Source organism: Cenococcum geophilum (genome assembly GCF_001692895.1).
Source record: "Cenococcum geophilum 1.58 unplaced genomic scaffold K441scaffold_60, whole genome shotgun sequence".
NCBI classification, from domain to species: Eukaryota; Fungi; Ascomycota; class Dothideomycetes; order Gloniales; family Gloniaceae; genus Cenococcum; species Cenococcum geophilum.
In genome coordinates, this window is record NW_027137618.1 from 680,246 (window position 1) to 702,862 (window position 22,617).

The 22,617-nt window shown below is 32.6% G+C and overlaps 1 protein-coding gene across 1 annotated transcript; it reads right to left on the reverse strand.

The window, feature by feature from the left end:
- Positions 1–10,069: 10,069 nt before the first annotated feature.
- Positions 10,070–11,485, reverse strand: K441DRAFT_668158 (uncharacterized protein). The gene has a single exon (XM_067649953.1). It carries the CDS (start codon positions 11,300–11,302, stop codon positions 10,466–10,468), a length of 837 nt encoding a protein of 278 aa, XP_067498629.1. The 5' UTR covers positions 11,303–11,485; the 3' UTR covers positions 10,070–10,465.
- Between the last annotated feature and the right edge of the window lie 11,132 nt (positions 11,486–22,617).

The following is a 22,617-nucleotide window of genomic DNA, read 5'->3' on the forward strand; positions in this document are numbered from 1 at the left end:
AAGTTAATTAAATCTCTAAAAAAAGAAATTAAAGAGATCCGCCGAAACCTACTGTCTACCCTACTATTACCCCTACTTACCGCCACTGGTATTAACCTATAAACACTAGGTAGAGAAAACGTGTCTAAAACTAGCTTTTTAACCCTAAATTTACTAACTAGTACCCCTTAAAAGAGGTTAACCAAATATCTCCCTAACCCTCCCGCCTATTTAGGTAAAATGAATAAACTATACTTTTTCCTTAACTAACTCAAGAATAAGCTAAATAGTAATATTAATCGCTACCTAACTCCTAATAGCTAGTTATATTATACTATAAGCCGCCTAATAAAAGACGCCGCAGAAACTATATACCCGTTTTAGCCAAGCACTATAAAAGAACTAGTTACTATACTAGAAGTATCTTATAGCGACCCTAACTAAATTGCTATAGTATAAAGAAAACTAAATAAGATAATATAAGGCTCTAAGAGCTTCCCATTATACTTTACTAAATTCCACCGCTATACTAAAGAGATTAGATAAAACGAACCTGCCTTAATTAATCGCCTAGTAGAGTCTCTAAACCCTAAACTAAAGGCTTCCCTTATAGGAGTTAAGCTGCCGAATACCCTTACCACCTATACTAATATTATTAATGGCTTATATAACGATATACTACGCCTCGCCCTAAAATATACACCTTAATACTCTACCCCTTAGCCGCCTAGGACCTATAAGGACCTAAGCGCTATAGATATTAACGCCGGAACCCTCTCTTACGCCTTAAAAGGATTTGTTAAACGTAAACGACGTATTAAATAGAGCCTTTGTTTTAAGTGCGGAAGCAATACTTATATCTTAAGTTACTGCTCTATCCCGCTACTCTAAATATATATATAAATAACTAGTATAGATAGTGTCCCGTTATTTTAAATATATAAATTAATAATTAGTATAAGCAACCAATCGCCTTAACTAAGCTCTATCCACTAACCCTAATTATTATTTAGTTCTAACTTGTCTAATAAACACCACTTATAGGGATAATGCTATAATCAACATGCTATAAGAACTCCGCCCTAATCGCCTCTAAAAGGAAGGTCCTAAAGCTAAATCGCTCTCTAAAACGGCTCCGCCTTAGGATTTTATTAAATGCTTTAGATATTACAAACTCTAACTCTTAGGATTATAGCATAACTATTAACTATTGCCTTTAGCAGAATAATTAATAGGTTAATGCTTAAGTCCTAATTAATATAGGAGTTAGTAATATAGGATTTATTAACAAGGTCTTCGCGTAAGATAATAGTTTTACCTTAACCCCCCTTAACTAGCATATTAACGTATTTAGATTTAATAGTAAACGTACCATCTTAGGATATATTACCTATATAGTATTCCTAAGACTCCAATACCTAAAATATAAAGAATTAATTAGACTTTTTATTACCACCCTAGGTTACTTAGTAATCCTTAAATAACCCTAAATAAAGCTATATAAGGTAACTATTAATTAGGACAACCTTAAGCTTCAATTTACCGCCTCCTGCTATAAGTAGAAGTGCTTTATAACTTACTACCTTAACCCTAAACCAAAATTTAGGAAATCTACTAAAATCTATTAGCCTAAGATTTCTACTAATATCTACCCTATGCCTAAGGATTCTACTAGATTCCACTAACCCGAGAAATCCACTTAATTCTATTAAGCTAAGAATTCCACTAAATTCCACTAACATAAGACTTCTACTAATATCCATTAAGGATCTAAAAATTCCATTAAACCCTATAAACTAATTCTAACTACTACACTGCCCTAAGCTAAGTAGAAGCCTAAGCTTAATATATAAAAAATACTAAAAGGACTAGTATTCTACTATAAAAAGGATTTTTAAAGAACCTAAACCTAAATAAGAAACTATAGACAATCTAAGCAAGCTTAGCACCCTAAATATCCATATAATTAGAGCTACTCCGCTAGCATAACTTGCTAAGAAACCTAAATATATAATCTTCGCCGTTATAATAGCTAATATTAAGAAGGCCTTAGCACTAAAGAAGCACACTAACCCCGCTATAAAAGTACTAGTAGAATACCATAATTATCTAAAAGTATTCTTATAAAAGGAAGCCGATAAGCTACTAGAATACCGACTATATAACTATAAGATTATACTTAAAAGGAAAGCAGCCTAGATTTAGACCCTTATATAGGATATCCTAAAATAAACTCTAAGTATTATAAAAGTATTTAGACAAGAACCTAAGTAAAGGATTTATTTAAGCAAGCTTATTGCCTATAGCCGTATTAATAATCTTTATTAAGAAACCTAGCGGCGGTTTACGCTTCTATATAAACTACTAAGCTCTTAACGCCGTTACCGTTAAGAACTAATATCCGATCCCGTTAATATAGGAAACGCTAAACTAATTAAGTAAGGCTCGCTACTATATAAAGCTTAATATTATCTTTATATTTAACCGCCTCCGTATTATAAAAGGAGATAAATAGCTTACTGTATTTTATACTCGGTATAGATTATTTAAATACTTAGTAACGCTATTTAGCCTTATAAATACCCTAAGCTCGTTTTAATATTATATAAATAATACCCTATGTCCCTACCTAGATATCTTCTATATTACTTATATTAACGACATCCTAATATATAGTAATAACCTAACTAAACATTAGAAATATATTAACCTTATCCTATAAGCCCTATACGGAGCTAGTCTATAATTAGATATAAATAAATACGAGTTTTATAAAACAGAAGTCTTATACCTTAGATTCCTTATTTCTATAAATAGTATATAAATGTACCTAAATAAAGTTAAAGTAATTATAAACTAGTAAGAACATAAGAACGTTAAGGATATAAGAGCCTTTATAAGATTTGCCAATTTCTACTAATAGTTTATTAATAACTTCTCCGCTCTAGTTTTGCCCCTTATAGCTCTAACCTAAAAGGATAAAGCCTTTATCTTTAACAAGGAATATAAGAAAGCCTTTACCTATCTAAAGGTTATATTTACTACTACGCTAGTACTTTAACACTTTAACCTAAACTGAATAAGTATTATAAAAGCCGACTCATCCGATTATATTACTAAAGTTATAGACCGACTATTTAAGATAAGGTACTTAATTGCCTACCCTAATATATTAACGCCTACTATTGCCTAACTGTTTCTAGATTACGTATAAAAACTCTACGGACTCCCTAAAACAATTATCTCCGATAAAAATAGCTAGTTTATCTCTATATTTTAAAAAGAACTAATTACCTAACTCCGTATTAAAGAAATACTATTTACTATATATTACCCGGAAACGGACGGTTGAATAGAATATATAAACGCTATAATAGAATAGTATATCTAGATATATACGTTATACTTTTAAGATAACTAGATTAACTAGCTTATATTTACAAAGTTTATTATAAATAATTTTGTTTTGGAAACTATAAAGGTCTCCCTATTCCTAGCTAACTATAGCTAGTATTTATAAATAGGTTTTAAACTCTTTAGTAACGTCCCTTGCCCCGCTTATTACGCTTTATAAATTATAGAAGTAAATAAATTTATAGAAAAGATAGAGGAATTATAATAGTTTCTTACTAATGAAATAATATAGGCTTAATCTATCTATAAAGCCATAGTAAATAAGAAATAAACCTTAGTACCAGCCTACTAAATTAGTAACTTTGTTTAGCTAAATATAAGAAATCTAAATACAAAACGACCTGCTAAGAAACTTAATTAAAAGAGCGCTGGCCCTTATAAAGTTAAAAAGGTTATCTCCTCTTACTTCTACTGATTAAAGCTCCCTAATATAGTTAAAATCCACCCTATATTTTACATATTAGTCCTCCGCCCTATTACCCCTATATTAAACGCCCTACCTAAACAAATATAGGACCTTCCCCTACTAGTTAAAGTGGATAGTAAGAATAAGTACTTTATTAAAAGAATTAATAATATTAAGTATAATAAACGGAAACGCTAATATATATATCTTATAAAATAGAAAGGCTTTATTAAGTCCTTATAGGAACCTGTTAACTCTATAGGACTTATATAAGCTATAGAAGACTTTTATAAACTCTACCTAGAACTACTATAGCCCTATCTCGCAGAAGCTTAAGTTTAAAGGGGGGGTACTATTATAGGACACTTCCGTAACACCTTATATACATCTACCTATTTCTACTAACTTAGCAATTAAAGACTAACCGTAAAATAGCAATTTAACGGTAATATACGGCATTCTATTATATTTTACTAAGTTCTACTAGGACTATAACCTAAACCCTATTTTACCCTATATATATATATTAACTAAGCAACTAAGTTAACAATATATGCCTTTTCTTCCCGTTTTCCTACCTTCTTTCCTTATATAACGTCTTAATCTTATTATACAGTTTATATACATAGCTTAATAATATTTACTTTACTATATATTATCGTCGCTTATACTTACTCCATAACATAGTCTAATTTCTTTATTTTACTTATAGATATCTATCTTATAAGCTCTAGCATAAAAAGGAGGGTATTTAAAACGTTATTGGGCTTTAGAATATATTATAGTTATTATTTAGCAAATTATATTATAGGTAGTATTATGGAAGAGGTAAAGGTATATTAACTATCTTATCTCTATTTAATAATAACTCCTATAAATATCTGCTAACTTCTAGGCTAATTAGATTAACTTTTATAAACTTCTATAAACTCCTAGGCTAATTAGGGGCTAAAATTTATAGAGGTATCTTAAAACTCTGGCGTATAACCTATAAATAGTGGTTATATTTAATAATATAAACTTTAAGGACATAAAACGCGATAAGTTGCTTAGTTATACATCTATTATACGTTTATTAACAACCGCGGCTATTATATTTTACCCTAAATTACCTCTTTCTAGGCTATACTAATTAATACACAATCTAATAAAACCGCTATAACTTAATAATATCTTCTGGTTACCTGGCTTTATTAGAAACAAGTTAATACTAAAGATTAGCTATTATCTTATTGCCAGTATAATAAAGGGAGTTTATCTATATAGGGTGGAGCGCGTCTTTACTAAAAGTAATCTTTTCCCTTAAATGCTAAGTATACACTATATTAATACTAAGAAGACTAAGTTTTAGTAGTTTAGTACTATAATGGATAAGGGTACTATCTAGGGTATATATAGCGTTTATAAAAATATCTTCCTTAACTAGCTTAAACTTTAGGCTCCAGATAACCCCTATAGCTCTATATATAACGACTTTACTAATTAGCTTTAGCTTACCTATAGTAACTAGCTTACTGCGTATTATATTAGGTTAGTAAAATAAAAATAGGCCTACGTGAGTTATCCTTTTAACCGTTAGGACTGGCTCCTTAGTAGGCCTTTTAGGCGTAAAAGGTCTTTTAGTTAATACCTAACTAAATTAACTATAGAGTTATATAAAATAAGAAGAAAAGGGTAATCTAATAAAAGGCTAATAAGCTATAGAGGAGGACCGTTAAAAAGTTAATAAATAACCCTAAAGGGATGTAGAGGATAGTAAAATAGGCGCGTATAGTAGATAGGAAGCTAAAGGCCCTACTATAGTTTCCTCCTATTAGCAGACTAGGAAAGGAGACCCTATACTATAATAATAAGGAGAAGGCCACTATTCTTATAGAGTAGTTCTTCCTGCTGCCTATAGAGGTGGACCTTAATAATATACTAGGGTTTATATACCCGGAGCCGCGAATAGTAAAGGAAGTAGTTAAAGAGGAGGATATTATTATAGCTCTAAAGGAGCTTACCCCTAATAAGGCCCTAGGTTTAAAGAAGATTACTAATTAATTTCTTAAGACGTATGGAGAGTAGCTAGCCCTAGTGCTAGCTAAACTCTTTAGTAGCTATATAGTAATTAGATATTATCTAAAACTGTTTAAAAACTCTATTATAGTAGTCCTCTAAAAACTATAGAAGCTATTTTATACTACGGTAAAGGCCTACTAGCTAATTGCGCTGCTTAATACTATTAGGAAGCTACTTAAGAAAATAATAACTAGCTAACTGTCTAAAATTATAGAGATAGGTATACTACTGGCTAGTTAAATAGGAGTAAGACTAGGGCACTTAATATAGATAGTACTAGAGCTACTAACCTAATAGGTATATACGGTGTAGAGGAGTAATCTAAACCTAGTAGCCTTATTACTTAGCCTTAATATTTCCGGGGCCTTTAACTAAGTCTTTTATTAAAAAAATCTATAATATAAAGGCTTAAGCCGTGCCCTACTAAATAGGATAGTTTATAAAGTCCTTCCTTAAGGATTAAACAACGAGGCTCTAATTAGAGGATATATAGTATAAATAATATAAACGAATACCGGTATACCCTAAGGCTTAGCGCTATTACTAATCCTATTCCTCTTTTTTGCCTATATACTCCTACTAGAGCTATAAGGGGGAGCCACTATAGTATTTAGATTTGTTAACGACTCTAATATACTAATGTATAGTAAGACTATAGAGGAAAACTATAGAAATATAGAAAGGGCGTATAAGGTATGTATGGCGTAAGCACGCCAGTATAGGGTAGTATTTGCCCCTAAAAAGTACTACTTTATCCATTTTATAAGGAGCCATAAGAAGTTTAATATAAAGGCTATAGTTAATATATATAGCTTTACGGAAGGCCTAGTTAGTAACCTACCCGTATTAGGGGTATAGGTTAACTTAAAGCTTAAATAGGGACCATATGTTAACATTATTAAGACGGAGGCAATTACCTAAATAGCTGCATTAACCTAGCTTATGGCCTTTATATAGGGCGCCTCTTTCTAAAAGGCGCGGATAGTATACTCCGCTATAGTCCGGCCGGTAATCTTATACGGATATAGTACTTACTACTTACTACCAGAGTAGATAAAGCCTAAGGAAATAAGTAAAACTAAGCTGCGCTAGCTGGGCGTAGTATAGAACCTATACCTCTATATTATTTTAAGGGCGTATAAATTAACGCTAATAGTAGTACTAAAGTATGAGATGGGGTTTCCGCCGCTTTAAATATACCTTAAAGAGCTAGCTATAGCCTACGCGAAGAGAACGCTAAAAGGGCTAGTAAGAGAGTATATTAAAAGGGAGTGTAATACTATACGGGCTATAATAGCCTACTAACTCTGGCCTAAAATAAAGCCACTAATACGGCCTACTAGACGGGATAAGCTTAAGAGGATAGTGGCTACTATTTTAGGGATAGATATACGGCTAATAGACTTACCTAAAGCGCAGTATAAGAGAAGTAGAAGGTCTAGGGTATAAGAGGCGTTTAAGGAGCGGTAGAAAAGGGAATAGGAAAAGTACTAAAGTACGCTTACCTACTATATAACGGCTTAGGCCAAGCTATAGAATAAGGAAGTCTTTAAACGCCACGTAAGGCTTATAAAGGTAAAGAGTATAATTAATATACTACTTAGAACTAAGTATATAGGGCTTAATAAATACCTTTATTACTAAAAAGTACTAGGGTACCTAACTTTAGCCTGCCTATGCGGCTATAGCTAATAATTAATAATATATATAGTGGTGTTCTGCCCTAGGTATACTACTAGCCAGGCGGAAATATATTACTATACTAGAATATTCTTATATAAAGAGCTCCTAACTAAGCTAAAGGCTATTAAGGTAGTTGCGGACTAGTTTATATAGATTTTTTTTAATATCCATTGTATTATACTACATACAATACTGCGCATGCAGCCTCTAGGCTATGGCGCTATAGTCCTATATATATAAATCCCTTAGGGCAGCTTAATATGTACTAGTAACTATGTCCTAGTAGTTTATAAGCCCCTAAACTAGGGGTTTACAGTTCCTTAGTAAAATACTAAGTTATAAGCAACTACTAGGGAATGAGAAAACGGTAGAAAACTATAAGAAAATAAGAAATCCTAACGCCTTTCCCTGTCCTTTTGTAATTTATTTCTGTCCTTTTGCTTACTAATATCTCTTTTCTAGGAGCCTAGTAGGAGTTACCTCCTATAGATCCTGCTGTTATTAGCCACTTTCTAGTAGCTATNNCTNTCCTACTTAGAAATAGAAANAGCGCCTCTCTTCCTTTTTNTGTACAAAATAGCTTCTTTAGAGAGAGAGAAGAGCCTAGTTTCTTTCGCATTTCTCTTCTTTCTTCCCTATATAGATTGCAGTCTAGTAGTAGATGTCTAGGGGTTTGTAGTGCTCTACATTCCCTAAAGTATCTACCTTCTTTATCCTCTCCTATGACTTTAGTAAAGGATTTAAAATAGCCTTTTAGGATATTTATCCTTAGGGGCTTTAAGAGAAAGGAATGGCTTCCTTTACAGATCCTAGTATAGTGTTTTCCTTTATTCTTATTCTGCTGCCAGTTGTTTTTTCCACTGTTCTAGTATCTCTTCTCTTGCCGCTCTCCCTATATAGGGCTAAGGGAGGTATAAGAAGATTGTAGTTTTCTTCTAGAAAGGCCCTTTTTTGCTAGCTTATCTGCTATTTCGTTCCTATAGATTCCTAAATAGCTAGGAACCCAGTAGAAGTTAATAGAGATCCCCTTACTAGCTAAATAGGAACAGCTTTGCGTAATTTTAAAGACTAGTTCTTGCCCCCCTATAAGAGAATTAAGCTGTAATCTCTTAATAGCCGCTTGGCTATCTATAAAGATATAGACTTGTTTCTCTTCTAGTCTTTATTGTTTTAGGTGTTCTAGGGCCCTATAGTTTATATAGATAAACCTCTTACTATACCTTTTATTTGCTAAAGAGCTAGCTAGGGTAAAGAGAGAAAGCTAGGAAGTGCTTTAAGAGGTAAAGGATAAATACTGTAGGGATAATAGAATATAGTAGAATTTTATAGATAGTAACTTAGTAAAAGTTAATAGAACTTAGTAAAAGTTAATAGAACTCTAGTAACCTAGTAGAATTTAGTAGAACTCGTTAACCTAGCAGAATTTAGTAGAATTTAGTAACCTAATAGAAGTTAGTAGAACTTTAGCAACCTAATAAAACTTAGTAGAGTTTTAGCAACCTAATAGAATTTAGTAGAGTTTTAGCAACCTAACAGAATTTAGTAGAATTTTGGTAACTTAGTAGAATTTGATAACCTAACAGAATTTAGCAGAACTTTGGCAACCTAGTAGAATTTGGTAGAATTTAGTAGAATTAGTACCTAGTAGAATTGGATGGAATTTAATAACCTAACAGAATTTGGTAGAATTTAGTAACCTAGTAGAATCCAAAAGAAGTTAATATCCTAGTAGAACTTAGTAAAACTTAGCAAGTTATAGAGCTGTGTATATTAACGTAAATGTAAACGACGGAACCTTCTATACCACTACTAGCCTTATAGGCCACCGGCCTACGCCCTACTTAAATAACTAAAGCAGCCAGGAATAGAACCTAGGCCCTAGCTATATACCCTACCGAATAGACCTAGGAGTACGCATTAAGATAGCTTTTCTATAGCGCCTTAAAGAGACATCTATTTATACTTAGCAGTTACTAATTAGAAGAGAGGCTATATAGGCTGTATAATAAAAGAAGGAGAGGTTTTATCTAGCCCTAGCTATACGGTTCCCCTTTTATATATATATATATATATATATATATACCTATATAGACCCGCTATATAGACCCTAACGGGAGCCGCAATAGCGTAATTAAATATTATAACATAATATAATATATTACCGCTTATCCTTCTAGGCGACTAGATTTTTGCAATAATAGGCTATATTAATTAGCAGTTATAGGGGAGAAAGATATCTTTATATTGCCGCTATATTTAAAGCTAGTAGGATACAAACCTACGCCTGCCATTTATCTATTATATTAGTTAGTCTTGGCGTATAAGTAGCTAACCTATATTAGTTATAGTTTGGATAAATTCTTAGCGGCCTTAATACGACCTTACCGTAGCTGTCGCTATATATAGTTAAATAAAGGCTTTTAAGCTTATATATTAAGCAGCGGATCACACAATTACAGAGGAGCATATAATTATTATATAGAGATGCTTAAGTATGGCTATACAAAGGCCTTTAAAAATAGTTAAGCGCTGCTAATTAGACACTATTTAGTCTCCCTATACTTATTTAAACTAATAATACACCTTTAATATATATAGGTTCTGAGCCTATAACCGACCTAATGTCCCATTAGCACAGCAGCAGTGTCGGCACAAGTGCAGAGACTCGAATTACTGTATCAAGGCTGTTACGGGCCGAAAACGGAAACTCTGGAAAGCTACTCAAAACTCTCTACAAAAAATTCAGTGACTTATGAGAAGACTATGGCGCAGATGTGTACCGTCCTGCGCCGCAATGGCCGATTCTACATCTTCTCATCCGCAGAGAAGTCCACAGATGAGCCTTCATGGCCTTCGAGCTCGGAAAATTTGGTAAGACGAGCTTCTATTCGCACATTGGCAACAGCTAACTTCTGTGCAGCCTTAATTGTGTGGAAAAGTCTCTGGTGCTGCTGAACTACGACTTTTGATTTCCACCATATCCCATTCCCTTCTTGTCTTCCCATCATCCAACGACTTGATGCAGTATACATGCTCACAAATTATCCCATTTTCTCTTAGCATCATAGGCGGTGGATCAATTACGGCGTGCATTTCTCTCTCCACCATCCGCAGTCCCGCTTCTCTGCCTTTAGGCTTCTCTAGGGTCTCTTCGCCTGGACGTACAAACAACGTGCTCGATTTCATCCACTCCGGGACTTCCGGCAGGGTTAGGAAGTTGAGTGCTATAGTGTTGACATAGATCTTTGATTGCTCTGGATTCTTGGGCGGGAAGAACAGATTCGGACCTTGTGTCAAGAACCTGTTGAGAAAGCAGACAAGGCTAAAGCGCCACAGCGCGGCACAGCCACGCTGAAGCTGATAGTCCCCGAAGAAGCGGATATCAATTTCAATCTTATTAACCCAAGACGTTATAACAGGGATCAAGAGCGGCGTCGCATACAGTCTTCCCACATTCTCGACCATACAGTCTAGTTTATAGACGAGTTCTTTGCGGGCGATAAGGCCGTCGAGAATCTCGCGGACCTCGGAATGGATTTGATGGTTTACGAGGAGTAGAGCGGAACTGGATATCCGTGGAAGGAGGTATCCGACGCATTCGTAGCCTATATTAGCGCTGTCGTTGGGGCGCCCAATGCTGTAATGGGATCGAGCAGTTCGGCATTCCTCTGGTGAGAACGGAGGTGAGAGTGGGGTTAACAGGATGACTTTGTAGATAGCATCGCGCAGTTCTCTGGGGAAATCGAAGAATATTGGCATTTTCGACGGAATGATGATTCGAGAAACTGATGCAGTATTTTGGATCTCTTCGTGGCTTTGGTGCGTGCCTGGCTGCGAGATTGTTAGCAACCAACAACAGAACAGGCGGATTGCGTTGAGCATAAAGATACTCAGTGGGGGTAGCCACTAAATACGAAGGAGTTCTTTTTTCTTCAGTTTAGGCCAAACTTATAACGGGGTTAGCCACCCAGACGAGACAGCCACCCATTTGAGACAGTGCACGGACTCTCGCCAAAATTAAATATCAATTTGATATTAAAATCAACAACCCAAATCTACCCTCTTACATAAATATACTATAATCTATTAGTAGTTCCTTCTAAACCTTCTTTATAAAGGTAATAACTTCTTATAATATAGCCCTCCTTTCCTTTGCTGTAGCCTCTTCTTATTCTTTTTAAAGCTTTTCCTTATTCTTCTTTTAAGCCTTAGCTATAGATAGAACTCGCGCCTTCCTATATATAGCTTTTATATTACTATAACGCTGCTTCTTTTACTTTTTAAGAAGCTCTTAATTTATTCGCTTAAGGATTATATTATTAGCTACCGTACTTAAGGTAAACTGCTAAATATTATATATATTATTATTATTTATTGCTTAACGTCCGATTCGGATCCCTATTAGGCCCACGCGGACTACTCCTTATTTACATATAGGGAGAAAACTCTGCTTAAGAAAACCCCGTAATCCATCTCCCCGCCTTTTGGGACTCGCCTACTTAGCGCCTATAAGTCGCCTATGATGCTTTACTACCTTACTTTTTAACCTTTTTAGAAACCACTGCTGCCGTAATAAGCCTACGGATGCGCTAGTATTGTAAACTTTACTCTACTACTATAGAGTTATCAGGGGGCGCCTATTACTCGCCCCTTTGCCTTTTATTACTATTTCCTTTATAACCTAAAACTAGTCTAGCATATTTTGGCTAATAAGCCACTAGGTAACCGCCTTAAGATCTTTTTATATTAAGAGTAGTGTATTATAGTTCTCTATGCTAGCTATTAAGAGTATTACTTCTTAGTTGGTGTATAGGGGGCATAATAGTATTACGTGTTTTAGTATCTGTCTTAGCTAGCTATATTTATATCTTAGGCTACCTACTAGGACACCTACCTAGTAGAGCCAGTCTTTTAGTCCTATTATCCCTGTTCTTAAGAGTATTACTATTATATTTTCTGCCTTTATTAGGCCTTCTTAGAGCCCTTAAGTGTTTACCCCCTATAGTGTTAACTATGCTACGGCTTGGGTTTCTCTTGCCTGAGTTAGCCTCTGTACCTTTGACTCCTATACGCCTTTCCAGCGTTAATCTAACCAGTATTGTATTGCGGTAGATGGTTTCCCGGCGTTCTTTTATGCACTACTTTAGCTCCTTTCTCTTTCTTACTATTGTCTTTGCTGGCCTCTTACGCGTAAATATTATATATAACTTTAGAATAAAAGAGTAATATACCTTATAAAAGCTGCCTAAATATAGCTATAAGTTTCTCCTCTATAAAAGGAGACATAGGTATATTAAATTAATGGCCATTCTTATCCGTAAAGCTTATATAAGGAGGCTAAGTTATTAGCTAAGCTGTTAGCTAAATCTTCTATAAAATAACTAAAGGATTAAATAGTAGAAGGCCTATTACTCGCTATATACTTACTATATTAGTAGGTAATATAGCTTTATATTATATAGCTTAGTAATATTAACAGCTTTATAAAAGGTAAAGTTATAAAGATACTTTTTATAAGCTCTTACTAAAGGACTAAATATACTAATATTTAGGGGTTAAAGTAGGTATATTAAATAAGGCGGTAAATAGAGAGGGATAATCTTATAAGTCTTATAATACTTAGCGAACTATATTAATACGTAGCTCTTATATCTATTAAGAATTAATAAGTAATAGATCCCTTAGAGTTATAGCTTTATATATTAATTAAAGTATTTTAACTAATTAACTATTGTCGGGAATGAGGCAAGCGGTCGTCACGTGTCGCCGCGGCACTAGCGTGGTGAGGAGTCTTAAGCTCCTTGCCCTTCCTTATTCCATTAATAAGCTTTATTAACCAACATTACTATAACCTACTCGAGTAGTCGTTATTGGTAAGTTACCCTATGTAACTAATACTAATTAGTGGTTAAATATATAGTTAACTATAGAGTAGTGTAACGGAACCTTATAGTAGGTACTATAATAGGCTTATTATTAGGCTAGGTATATAGGTAAACCAAGTTAAAGTTAACAATGTAATAATAACTGGTAGAGTGGTTGCCTAATAGATTAACTTTAATTATATTCTAAGAATCACTATAAGGAAGGAACTATCTAGGTAGGGACTATGGTCCTTTAAATATACAACCGTACTCCTAAGAAATCCTTCTTATACGTAATATACGTATACTCTATCTACTCTATTACGGATTATATAGATCGTATAGATTATATAGATTACCCTATATAACCTTGGTTACCATTCTTCGTTATATAGCTCTATTGGCTCTATCTTAGACCGTGCCTAAATTAACTAACTAGCTTCTTCCAATTCTTCCCTAAGTAGTTATAATATCGTACTTAAAGCGTCCGTAATACTATCTCTCTCCTCTCTATCTTTGTCCTTAAAGATCTTAAACATCTCTAGGTTATTTACTAGAGGTATAATATCCGTCTAATTAATTTGGTTAATATTATTGCTTATTATACCTAAAGTAATTTCTTTTCCTTAACTGCTTGTTATTCTCGTACTATCGCTACAATATTGTCTTTTAGTGAGATTATACCGTCTCTATGTTCTCGCTATTTAAAAGAGGGGTTAGTTTATATTATATTAGCGAACCCATCTTTATAATAACTATCCTCTTGCTTAAAGTGCACTAAAGTAAATATTTATTTATCCTGTAACGTTTACTCTATCTCTAATACTAAATATACGCGACTTATTACTCTTAATAGTTGTTTAGTTCCCTAATTAATTTATCTTAAGGTTTTATATTTAATCTACTGCTATACGGCTAGATAATAAACTATCTATTGCTTTTATAGAGCTGTGTTATTCCTAGGACGCTAAACGGGAGGCTACCGATGCTTAGTAACGGGCCCTTAAGTCTTGTCTTGCGGCGTCCACTCGGCTAATCCGTCTTAAGAAGGTTTATAAGAAGGTGCGTTTTAAGGAGTAGAAACTTGTAGAATAGGGTCTATAGGAACTTAGTAATAAAAAAATGGTTTCTCTTTTAATAGAGAAGGAAATAGATCCGAGTAGTTCAGTAACTGCTCTTCTTAGGTCCCCCTTAGGTAACTTATTCTTTAGTAATCCTTCTTTATTAATACTGCCTAATCTAATTTCTTCTAATACTCCTGTACCTTTCCTATAGCGTTTTTTTTTTAATTTTCTAGTAGTTTTTAGGTAGTTTTAGTGTAGCCTATCCACTTAACTTTGTACTATATTTTATTATTAACGTCCTTATAACTAATAATCTTTAAAACTTACTATTTATCTTCTTTCTATCCTCTATACGTGTCTGCTTCGTAGACTAGTAGCTTAATATTCCTATATACTAGCTCTAGCATTACGATGTACTATATAGGGTAGATCTTTATTTTAGCTAGTAGGTTTAACTTAAATATAACCAGTGAAATTCTTTACGTAATTTTAAAAGGTCTTAGTTTAACGTAGTCTAACTTCTTACTTAGTTATTAACTCTTAAAATTTTTGTGTAGTAGCTACACTTTATCTCCCTTCTTTAGATCTGGTCCCTTAGATTTCTTAATATTATAGTACCTTTTTATTCTCTCTTATACTTTCTTTACTAATTCTATAAGGTCTATATAAAGATTTATTAACGTCTTTATTCTTTCTTTAGCTGTGCTACTTGTTTTCTTTACTTATTATAGTAATAACGATATTCTTAGCTTATATCCGTAATTTGCTTTAAATAGTAATATGCCTATTCCTTCTTAAGGTGTTATATTATATGTAAACTATATAACTAGTAATAGCGATATCTAATTATTCTATGCGTAATTAATATAATGTTTTAGATACTGCTTTAGTATCTAATTTAATCTTTCCGTTTAACCGTCTGTCTGCGGATAATATATAGTAGAAGTTACTGCTCTAACTCCTTATTCCGCTAAGAATACCTCCTAAAATACTGCTATAAATTTTGGATCTCTATCTAATATAATCTTACTTAGTGCTCCGTATCTTACAAATACTTCCTTAATATAGATTTTAGTAATATCTTCTACTAATATTTCTTCTATATAGGCTATAAAGTATCCCTACTTTATAAGCTTATCTATTATTACTAAGATCGCGTTATAATCTTGTCCGGTAATAGGATCTCTTAATTTTAGCAACTTAATAATAAAGTCCTATAATATAACCTCCTATAGTCTTTCTGGTGTTTTAATAGGTTATAGCCCTCTATATAGCTTATGTCTTATTAGTTTATTTATTTAGCAATCTAGATATTCTTTTATAACTTTCTATACTAGTTTCTAGATTCTATTAATAATATACTCCTCTTAGAGTCTTAACACTAAGCCTATAGCTCTATTATGTCCCTAAGTTATTCCCTTATAAAAATCTTCTATAAAGTGCTCTACTATGCTTTTTAGGATATACTTTACTTCTTAATTTTCGTATATATCTGTTTATAGATCTTCTAGCTATACTTCTAAAATTCTTTATACCTAAAAGCTCTTTGGTAACTTATAAACTCTTTCTAGTTCTTTTTAAGTTACTATAATTTTCGGATAATTATACCTAATTAATCCGTCTATATCTTTTCGTAGTAAAGCCCCTAATGGCTTTTTATCGTTTTGTAGTTTAGCCTTATAACTTAGAGTGTCTGCTTTTATATTGTCCGTACCCTTAGTATACTAAATCTTAAAATAGTATTCTATAAGCATTTCCGCCTATCTAACCTATCTTTGGTTAAGTTCCTTTATTATTAGGAATCCTATTAGGTTCTTATAATCCGTCTTAACTATAAATGGTTTTTTTATGTCTTATAAGAATGCTCTCTATTCCTTTAGTGCTACGACTATACCTAATAACTCTTTGTTGTAAATGTTATAGTTTAACTCTGGTAGTGTTATCTTTTAACTATAATACGCCACTAGGTGCTATTTATTTTAATATTTTTATATAAAGTATGCCCCTAGTATATAGTCTAATGTATCTATTTTTATAACCGTCTCTAGTTCTAGTTAATAGATCTTAAGAACTAGCTCCTAGGTAAATAACTCTTTAACTTTTTTAAATAATTCTTACTGTTCCTTTCCCCATGCCTATAGTCCTTCTTTCTTCGTTAATCGCGTAAATGGTTTAATGTCCTTTAACTACTGCGCTATAAACCTTCTACAGTAATTACAAAACCCTAGAAATAATCTTAACTACGTTACGTTCTCTGGTTCTTGCTAATTTACTATAGCCTTAATCTTCTTTAGATCTATGCTAAGTTGGCCTAGTTTAATAATAAATCTAATAAAATTGGTCTTCCTAGTAAAGAACTCGTATTTTTTAATTGCTACTAGCATCTATTCTTTTTATAGTCTCTTTAAGACCCATTTAACGTGTTCCCCGTGTTCTTTCTTAGTTATTAAGTAGATAATAATATTGTCGAAATATACCATAATAAATTTATCTAAGTATTCTCCTAATATATTGTTAATACGCTTCTAGAACGTTGCTAGTGTATTTATAAGCCCGAATTGCATAACTAATAGTTTATATAGTCCTTCCTTTAACCTAAAAGCTGCCTTCTATTTATCGCCTTCCTTAATTCTAATCTAATAGTACGCCTATCTTAGATCTATCTTTATAAAGATTTACGTATTACTTATCCTATCTTAGATTTTGCTAATTAAGGGTAAAGGATACCTATCCTTCCTAATAATGCTGTTTAACTATCTGTAGTTAATACACAGTCTTAGTTTGCTATTCTTCTTTAGTATAAATAGTACTGGATAACCCGCTAATAACTGCAATAGTCTAATATATCCCTTTTATAAGTTTTCTTAGATAAACTCTTTTAATACTCTACCTTCTTTTTTAGTAAGCTTATAGATTGGAAAGAACCTTAGATTTATTCCTAGTTCTAATTCTATCTTATAGTCTTATGCTATATACTCTAACAGCTTTTTACCTTCTAGTAACTATAGTCTTTTACTATACTTATAGTATCTCTTTAGTATATAACTTAAGCCTCGCTTAGTCTCTTTATATATTACTCTAACCTAGTACTATACTAACTTAGCTTATTATTATATTTTACGGCGTTAAGTATCTCTAATATTAACCTAACCTATAACCCAATTAATCCTTAGGTTATATTTCTATAACTAAGGCATTCCTAGTACTGCCTTATTATTCCCTAATAGTAATATATTAAAAGACATCTCAATTTATCTCCCCTTAATAGTTAACTAAATAGGTCTTATTTTAAGATTGATAATCCCTCCTCTATAGGCTATTAGATCTCTTAAAATCATTACTAATAGGTAAAAGTGCTCCTTTTTCCTATGTGGTAATTCTATTCTTTTAACTACTGCTAATAAGATATGGTTCCTTGTTGCTCTACTATTTATTAAAGCTTTAAACTGCTAATCTTGCTATTTAACTTGTAAATTTAGGTGTTAACCTTAAATTCCTTTAAGGGTTTAAGGCTTTACTACTAGCTCCCTCTAGTCCTATAGGCCTTTACTTTTCCTAACTATTGGCTGCTTAATCCTATCTATACTTAGTCTAACTTAGGCCAATACTTAGTTCGCTTTTTATCTTTAATATACTATGGACACGTATTTTCTAGGCATTCCCACTACTATCGTCCATCTAGGTATTCTTCCGTAAGAAATCTTCTTAGCTAAAGTATTAAGTCTTCTAACTCCTAAACTTCTACTAAATGCTAGCTATATATATACTTAGCGTTCCGGTATTTCTATTCCTTGGTTATCCAATATATTCTTATAGGATATTTTTAATGCTTATCTTTAGGTGTTTTGTGCATATTATATATATTATCTACGCACGTAATCTATAATAACGTATAATATGCCTAGTACTTTAGGTTAACTCTTAGTTTGTCTTTATCCTTAAGTTTAAACCTCTGTTATGTTAATCTAAATATTATAACTTTATTTATAGGTACTAAGATATATCTCTCGCTTCTCTAGTCCTCTAAACGTTCCTCTAGATCTCTTAATATTATAATTAAGGCTCCCTTAATGTGACTTATTACTTTTTCCGTAATTAGGTGGTCTTAGATAACTTTTTCGTCTAATTATATATAGAAATCTTCCCACTCGTTATTATGCCTCTACCTATACTACTTTTAGTATAGTTATTAGAGTATATACAGCTCGTCCGTAAGGAAGTATCTTCTTATTACTGCATTATAACAGCCCTTTATATGTCGTTCTTCGAACCTAGTTAAAATCCCTAGATCCTCTTCTTATTCTAGTTTAGTAAGCTACTTAGCTTTTAATGTGCCTATTCTTAGCCTATTAGCGATTCTTTATATAGGTGCTTAATCCCTTATACGTCCTAATATACTAGATCTCTTATCTAGTTTCTACTCTTACTATAAGGCGATTCTTACTCTAAACTCCTCTATAGTTTCTTTTTTTTTTTACGTCTTATAAGTAGATCCTTAAAGTCTTCTTACTTCTTAATCTTAGTATTAACTTTTTAATCTTTAGGCTAAACACTGCGTTCCCCTAGTAAGTCTTCTAGGTCTATATACTTGTCTCCTAGTCTAATTGCTATTTATATTACCAATTCTTTAATCTAATTAATAGTCCTTATTTATGTCTTAAAGTCTTAGTTCTATAGGATTCTTAATCCTAAGCTTACTTCTAACTTAAGCTTTACTCCTGCCTTAGTCTAACTAGGCTTACTTAGTATTCTTATCTCGTCTTAAGAGTCTTAAATCTCACTTATTTTATCTTAAGAGTCTTATACCTATAGGAAACTCTATCCTGAGCTTATTTATATATCTTTAAACTAAGCTATTACCCTGCTCTATCGGTTTCTATCTATTATAGGTCCTTAGGTCTGCCTTATCTTGTCTTAAAAATCTTAGTTATCTCTTATCTTATTATAAGAATCTTAAGCCTTTGGCTTCTTGCCTTTATTAAGTACTAAAGTAATTTACTGCCCTACTTCTCTTATGTTTTATAAAGTAATAGACATTATATCTAGCGGGGTCTTAATCCCTACTAATATTCCCTATTCTATAGTGGAATTATCCTTTACTTCTAGTATAATATCTTTAAGGTCTATACGCTTCTAGGAAGCTGCCTTTATTACCTTATTATTATAAAATGTTTCGCCTTTGTTAAATTCGTCGTCTTTAATATCCGATCTGCGAACTAGTTTATTAGTTCCTCTATATACTATAGATTTTAGCTCCTATAGCTAATAGCTTGCGCCATACTTAGCGTCTTTATAAATTTGGTATGCGTTGTTGTAATAAAACGTAAAACTTCTAATTAAATATTCCTTTGTTCCTTATAGTATACTATTATCCCTCTATATATATATATCTTCTACTAGTTAGGTTCCCTTTATTACATAGTAACTCTAACTACCTTTATAATCCCTCGCGAAATAACCCTATTTCCCGCAATTTATATAAGCTCTATCTTTAAACCATTAACTTTACTATAGAGTCCGCCTAAACATCTTCTACTGCTAAGATCCCTAGTTTGGCCTCTACTCCTTAATCCTATAATTACTAGATCCTTAACCTCTAGGTTTTTACGGTTTCTTACTTTATCTCTTATAGGCTTCTTTAGTACTACTTAGGTCTATTAGCTCTACGCTATACTATAGTTTTTAACTTAGCTTTAGTTGTTACGTACTTTACGTCTTATATAACTATAGAACTTTATCCTAACCTTTCTTAGCCTATTCTCTCTAGTAGATCTAATTATTAATCTTAATCGCCTAATCTATTAAGTCCCTTAAGGTGTCCGCATCTTCCATTAGAATAATTACGTCCTAGACTTTAGCCTTAAGTCCTTGCTTATATTATACCATAAGTGCCTTATTATTCCACTCTACTTATATTGCTAGCGTTTAGAACTATATTATATACTTAATTGCTAAGGTTTATTATATAATGTCTTGGAGTTTTCTTTCCGCCATAGTTACTACCTCTAGGTTTCCAAATATTTATATAAGTCGTTTTATAAATCCTTCCTAGCTTAAGAACATAAATCGCACCTCCTAATTAGTGGTCGTTATTCTATTTATCTATATTTTTATAAAATAAGGCTTAAACCACTTAAGTGCTTTTCCTAATAGGAATAGTCCTATATAGGCTATTCGATCTATAGGTATTAGTAGCTTTACCCCTTCTTACGTAACCTTAAAGTGCATTTACGTAAGGAATCCCTTAAACTTTAATCTTTCTCCTAAGAATCTTTTAATTAATAGTAACTTAACCTTTGCCGCTCCAATTCTATTAACCCTTTCTTCCAACGCTATATTATTAGCTATTAACTAGTTAATTACCTCTTATAGTTATCCAACCGTTACAGGTTGCTATAAGTTAGTATCTGCCATACTAGTATCGTTCCCTAATCTTAAAGTAGTTGCCGCCATCAATAGCGTTATAGTGGCTGTTTTTAGTGGCATATTATTTAACTTTCTGTACTTATTACCGTAACTAGGTAGTAATTATATAACGGAACCTTATAGTAGGTACTATAATAGGCTCATTATTAGGCTAGGTATATAGGTGAAGTAAGTTAAAGTTAACAATATAATAATAACTAGTGGAGTGGTTGCCTAATAGATTAACTTTAATTATATTCTGAGAATTACTATAAGAAAGGAACTATCTAGGTAGGGACTGTGGTCCTTTAAATACACAACCGTACTCCTAAGAAATCCTTCTTATACGTAATATACGTGTGCTCTATCTGCTCTATTACGGATTATATAGATTGTATAGATTATACAGATCACCCTATATGACCTCGGTTACCATTCCTCGTCACATAGCTCTATTGGCTCTATCCTAGACTGTGCCTAAATTAACCAACTAGCTTCTTCCAACTCTTCCCTAAGTAGTCGTAATATTATACTTAAAGCGTCCGTAATAAGCAGCTAGGTTTTTAAATAGAAGAGATAGTCTTATATAGGGGTGCTATATGCGCTTATATGGAATGGATTCCAGCGATACTATACTACCTTAAACTTACGGAAAACTAGTAATAGAAGTGTTACTAAGTACTAGGAGATACTAAGTTGCGTCTATTATACAGAACAACCGCGTTTATAAAGATTTGGTTAAGTACTTTAGGTTAGAAGTATTATTAAACCTAGGGTCTTAAGTTAACGTCTAAAATGTGTTAAACAATATCTAAAACACATTAAATAATATCTCGAATTGCCTACCTCTTAACAGTAAACCTATGAGATCCTATAAAACCGAAAATCCTACCACCTTTAACGTACGACACCCCGTTAATTTTATACCTACTATAGCGTTAACCTACCTAAAGAAGTATAAGGAAGATATTAACCTAAAGATATAGAATAAAGCTATAATTAACCTTATAAACGCTAATAAATAAGACTTAAATGGATTTTTATTATACCGTATAGTATATTATAAGGACAGTAAATATAATAATACCGCGCTATAGGAATGTATAAAGGAGGACTTTATTAGATAGATAAAGAAAATATAGGCCCCCATAAATAAGGATATCGTATAGGACTTCCATAACTTCCTTTAGAAGAATAGAGTATTTGTCCCTAAGGATAAGGGTATTATTAGAGATAATATTTAGGAGCAGGTTATTAATATAAAAGAAGAGCATAAATGGACTCTATAAGAGATTAAGCACTAATTACGCACTATAAGGAAGCTTAACTTATAATGGAACCTAAGTAATATACCTTTAAAGACGAACCTACCTCCGCCTTTAACTCCCCCGTATCTAATTTAACCCGTAACCTTAATGTTAGATACTATACCCTAATAAGAGCAGGTATAGGATCCTATTACTTCGCGATTTAATAACCTTTAGACTCTACCAACTAGACCTACGTCCCTATTGTAGCCTATAATATAACCCCTACCTCCTCTATCTTAATCTTAAATTAGAGGTAGTTTAAAATTGCTTATAAAGCTTACGAAGCTCTATTTAGATTAGGAGAAGAAGTTTAGCTGGGAATTATATAATGTTCTTAACTTAAAACTACGTATCTTCTATAACTATTACTAGAAGGTAGATATAGAGTCTAATTAATACTATAACGCCTATTTTGTTATGCTTAAGGGCCA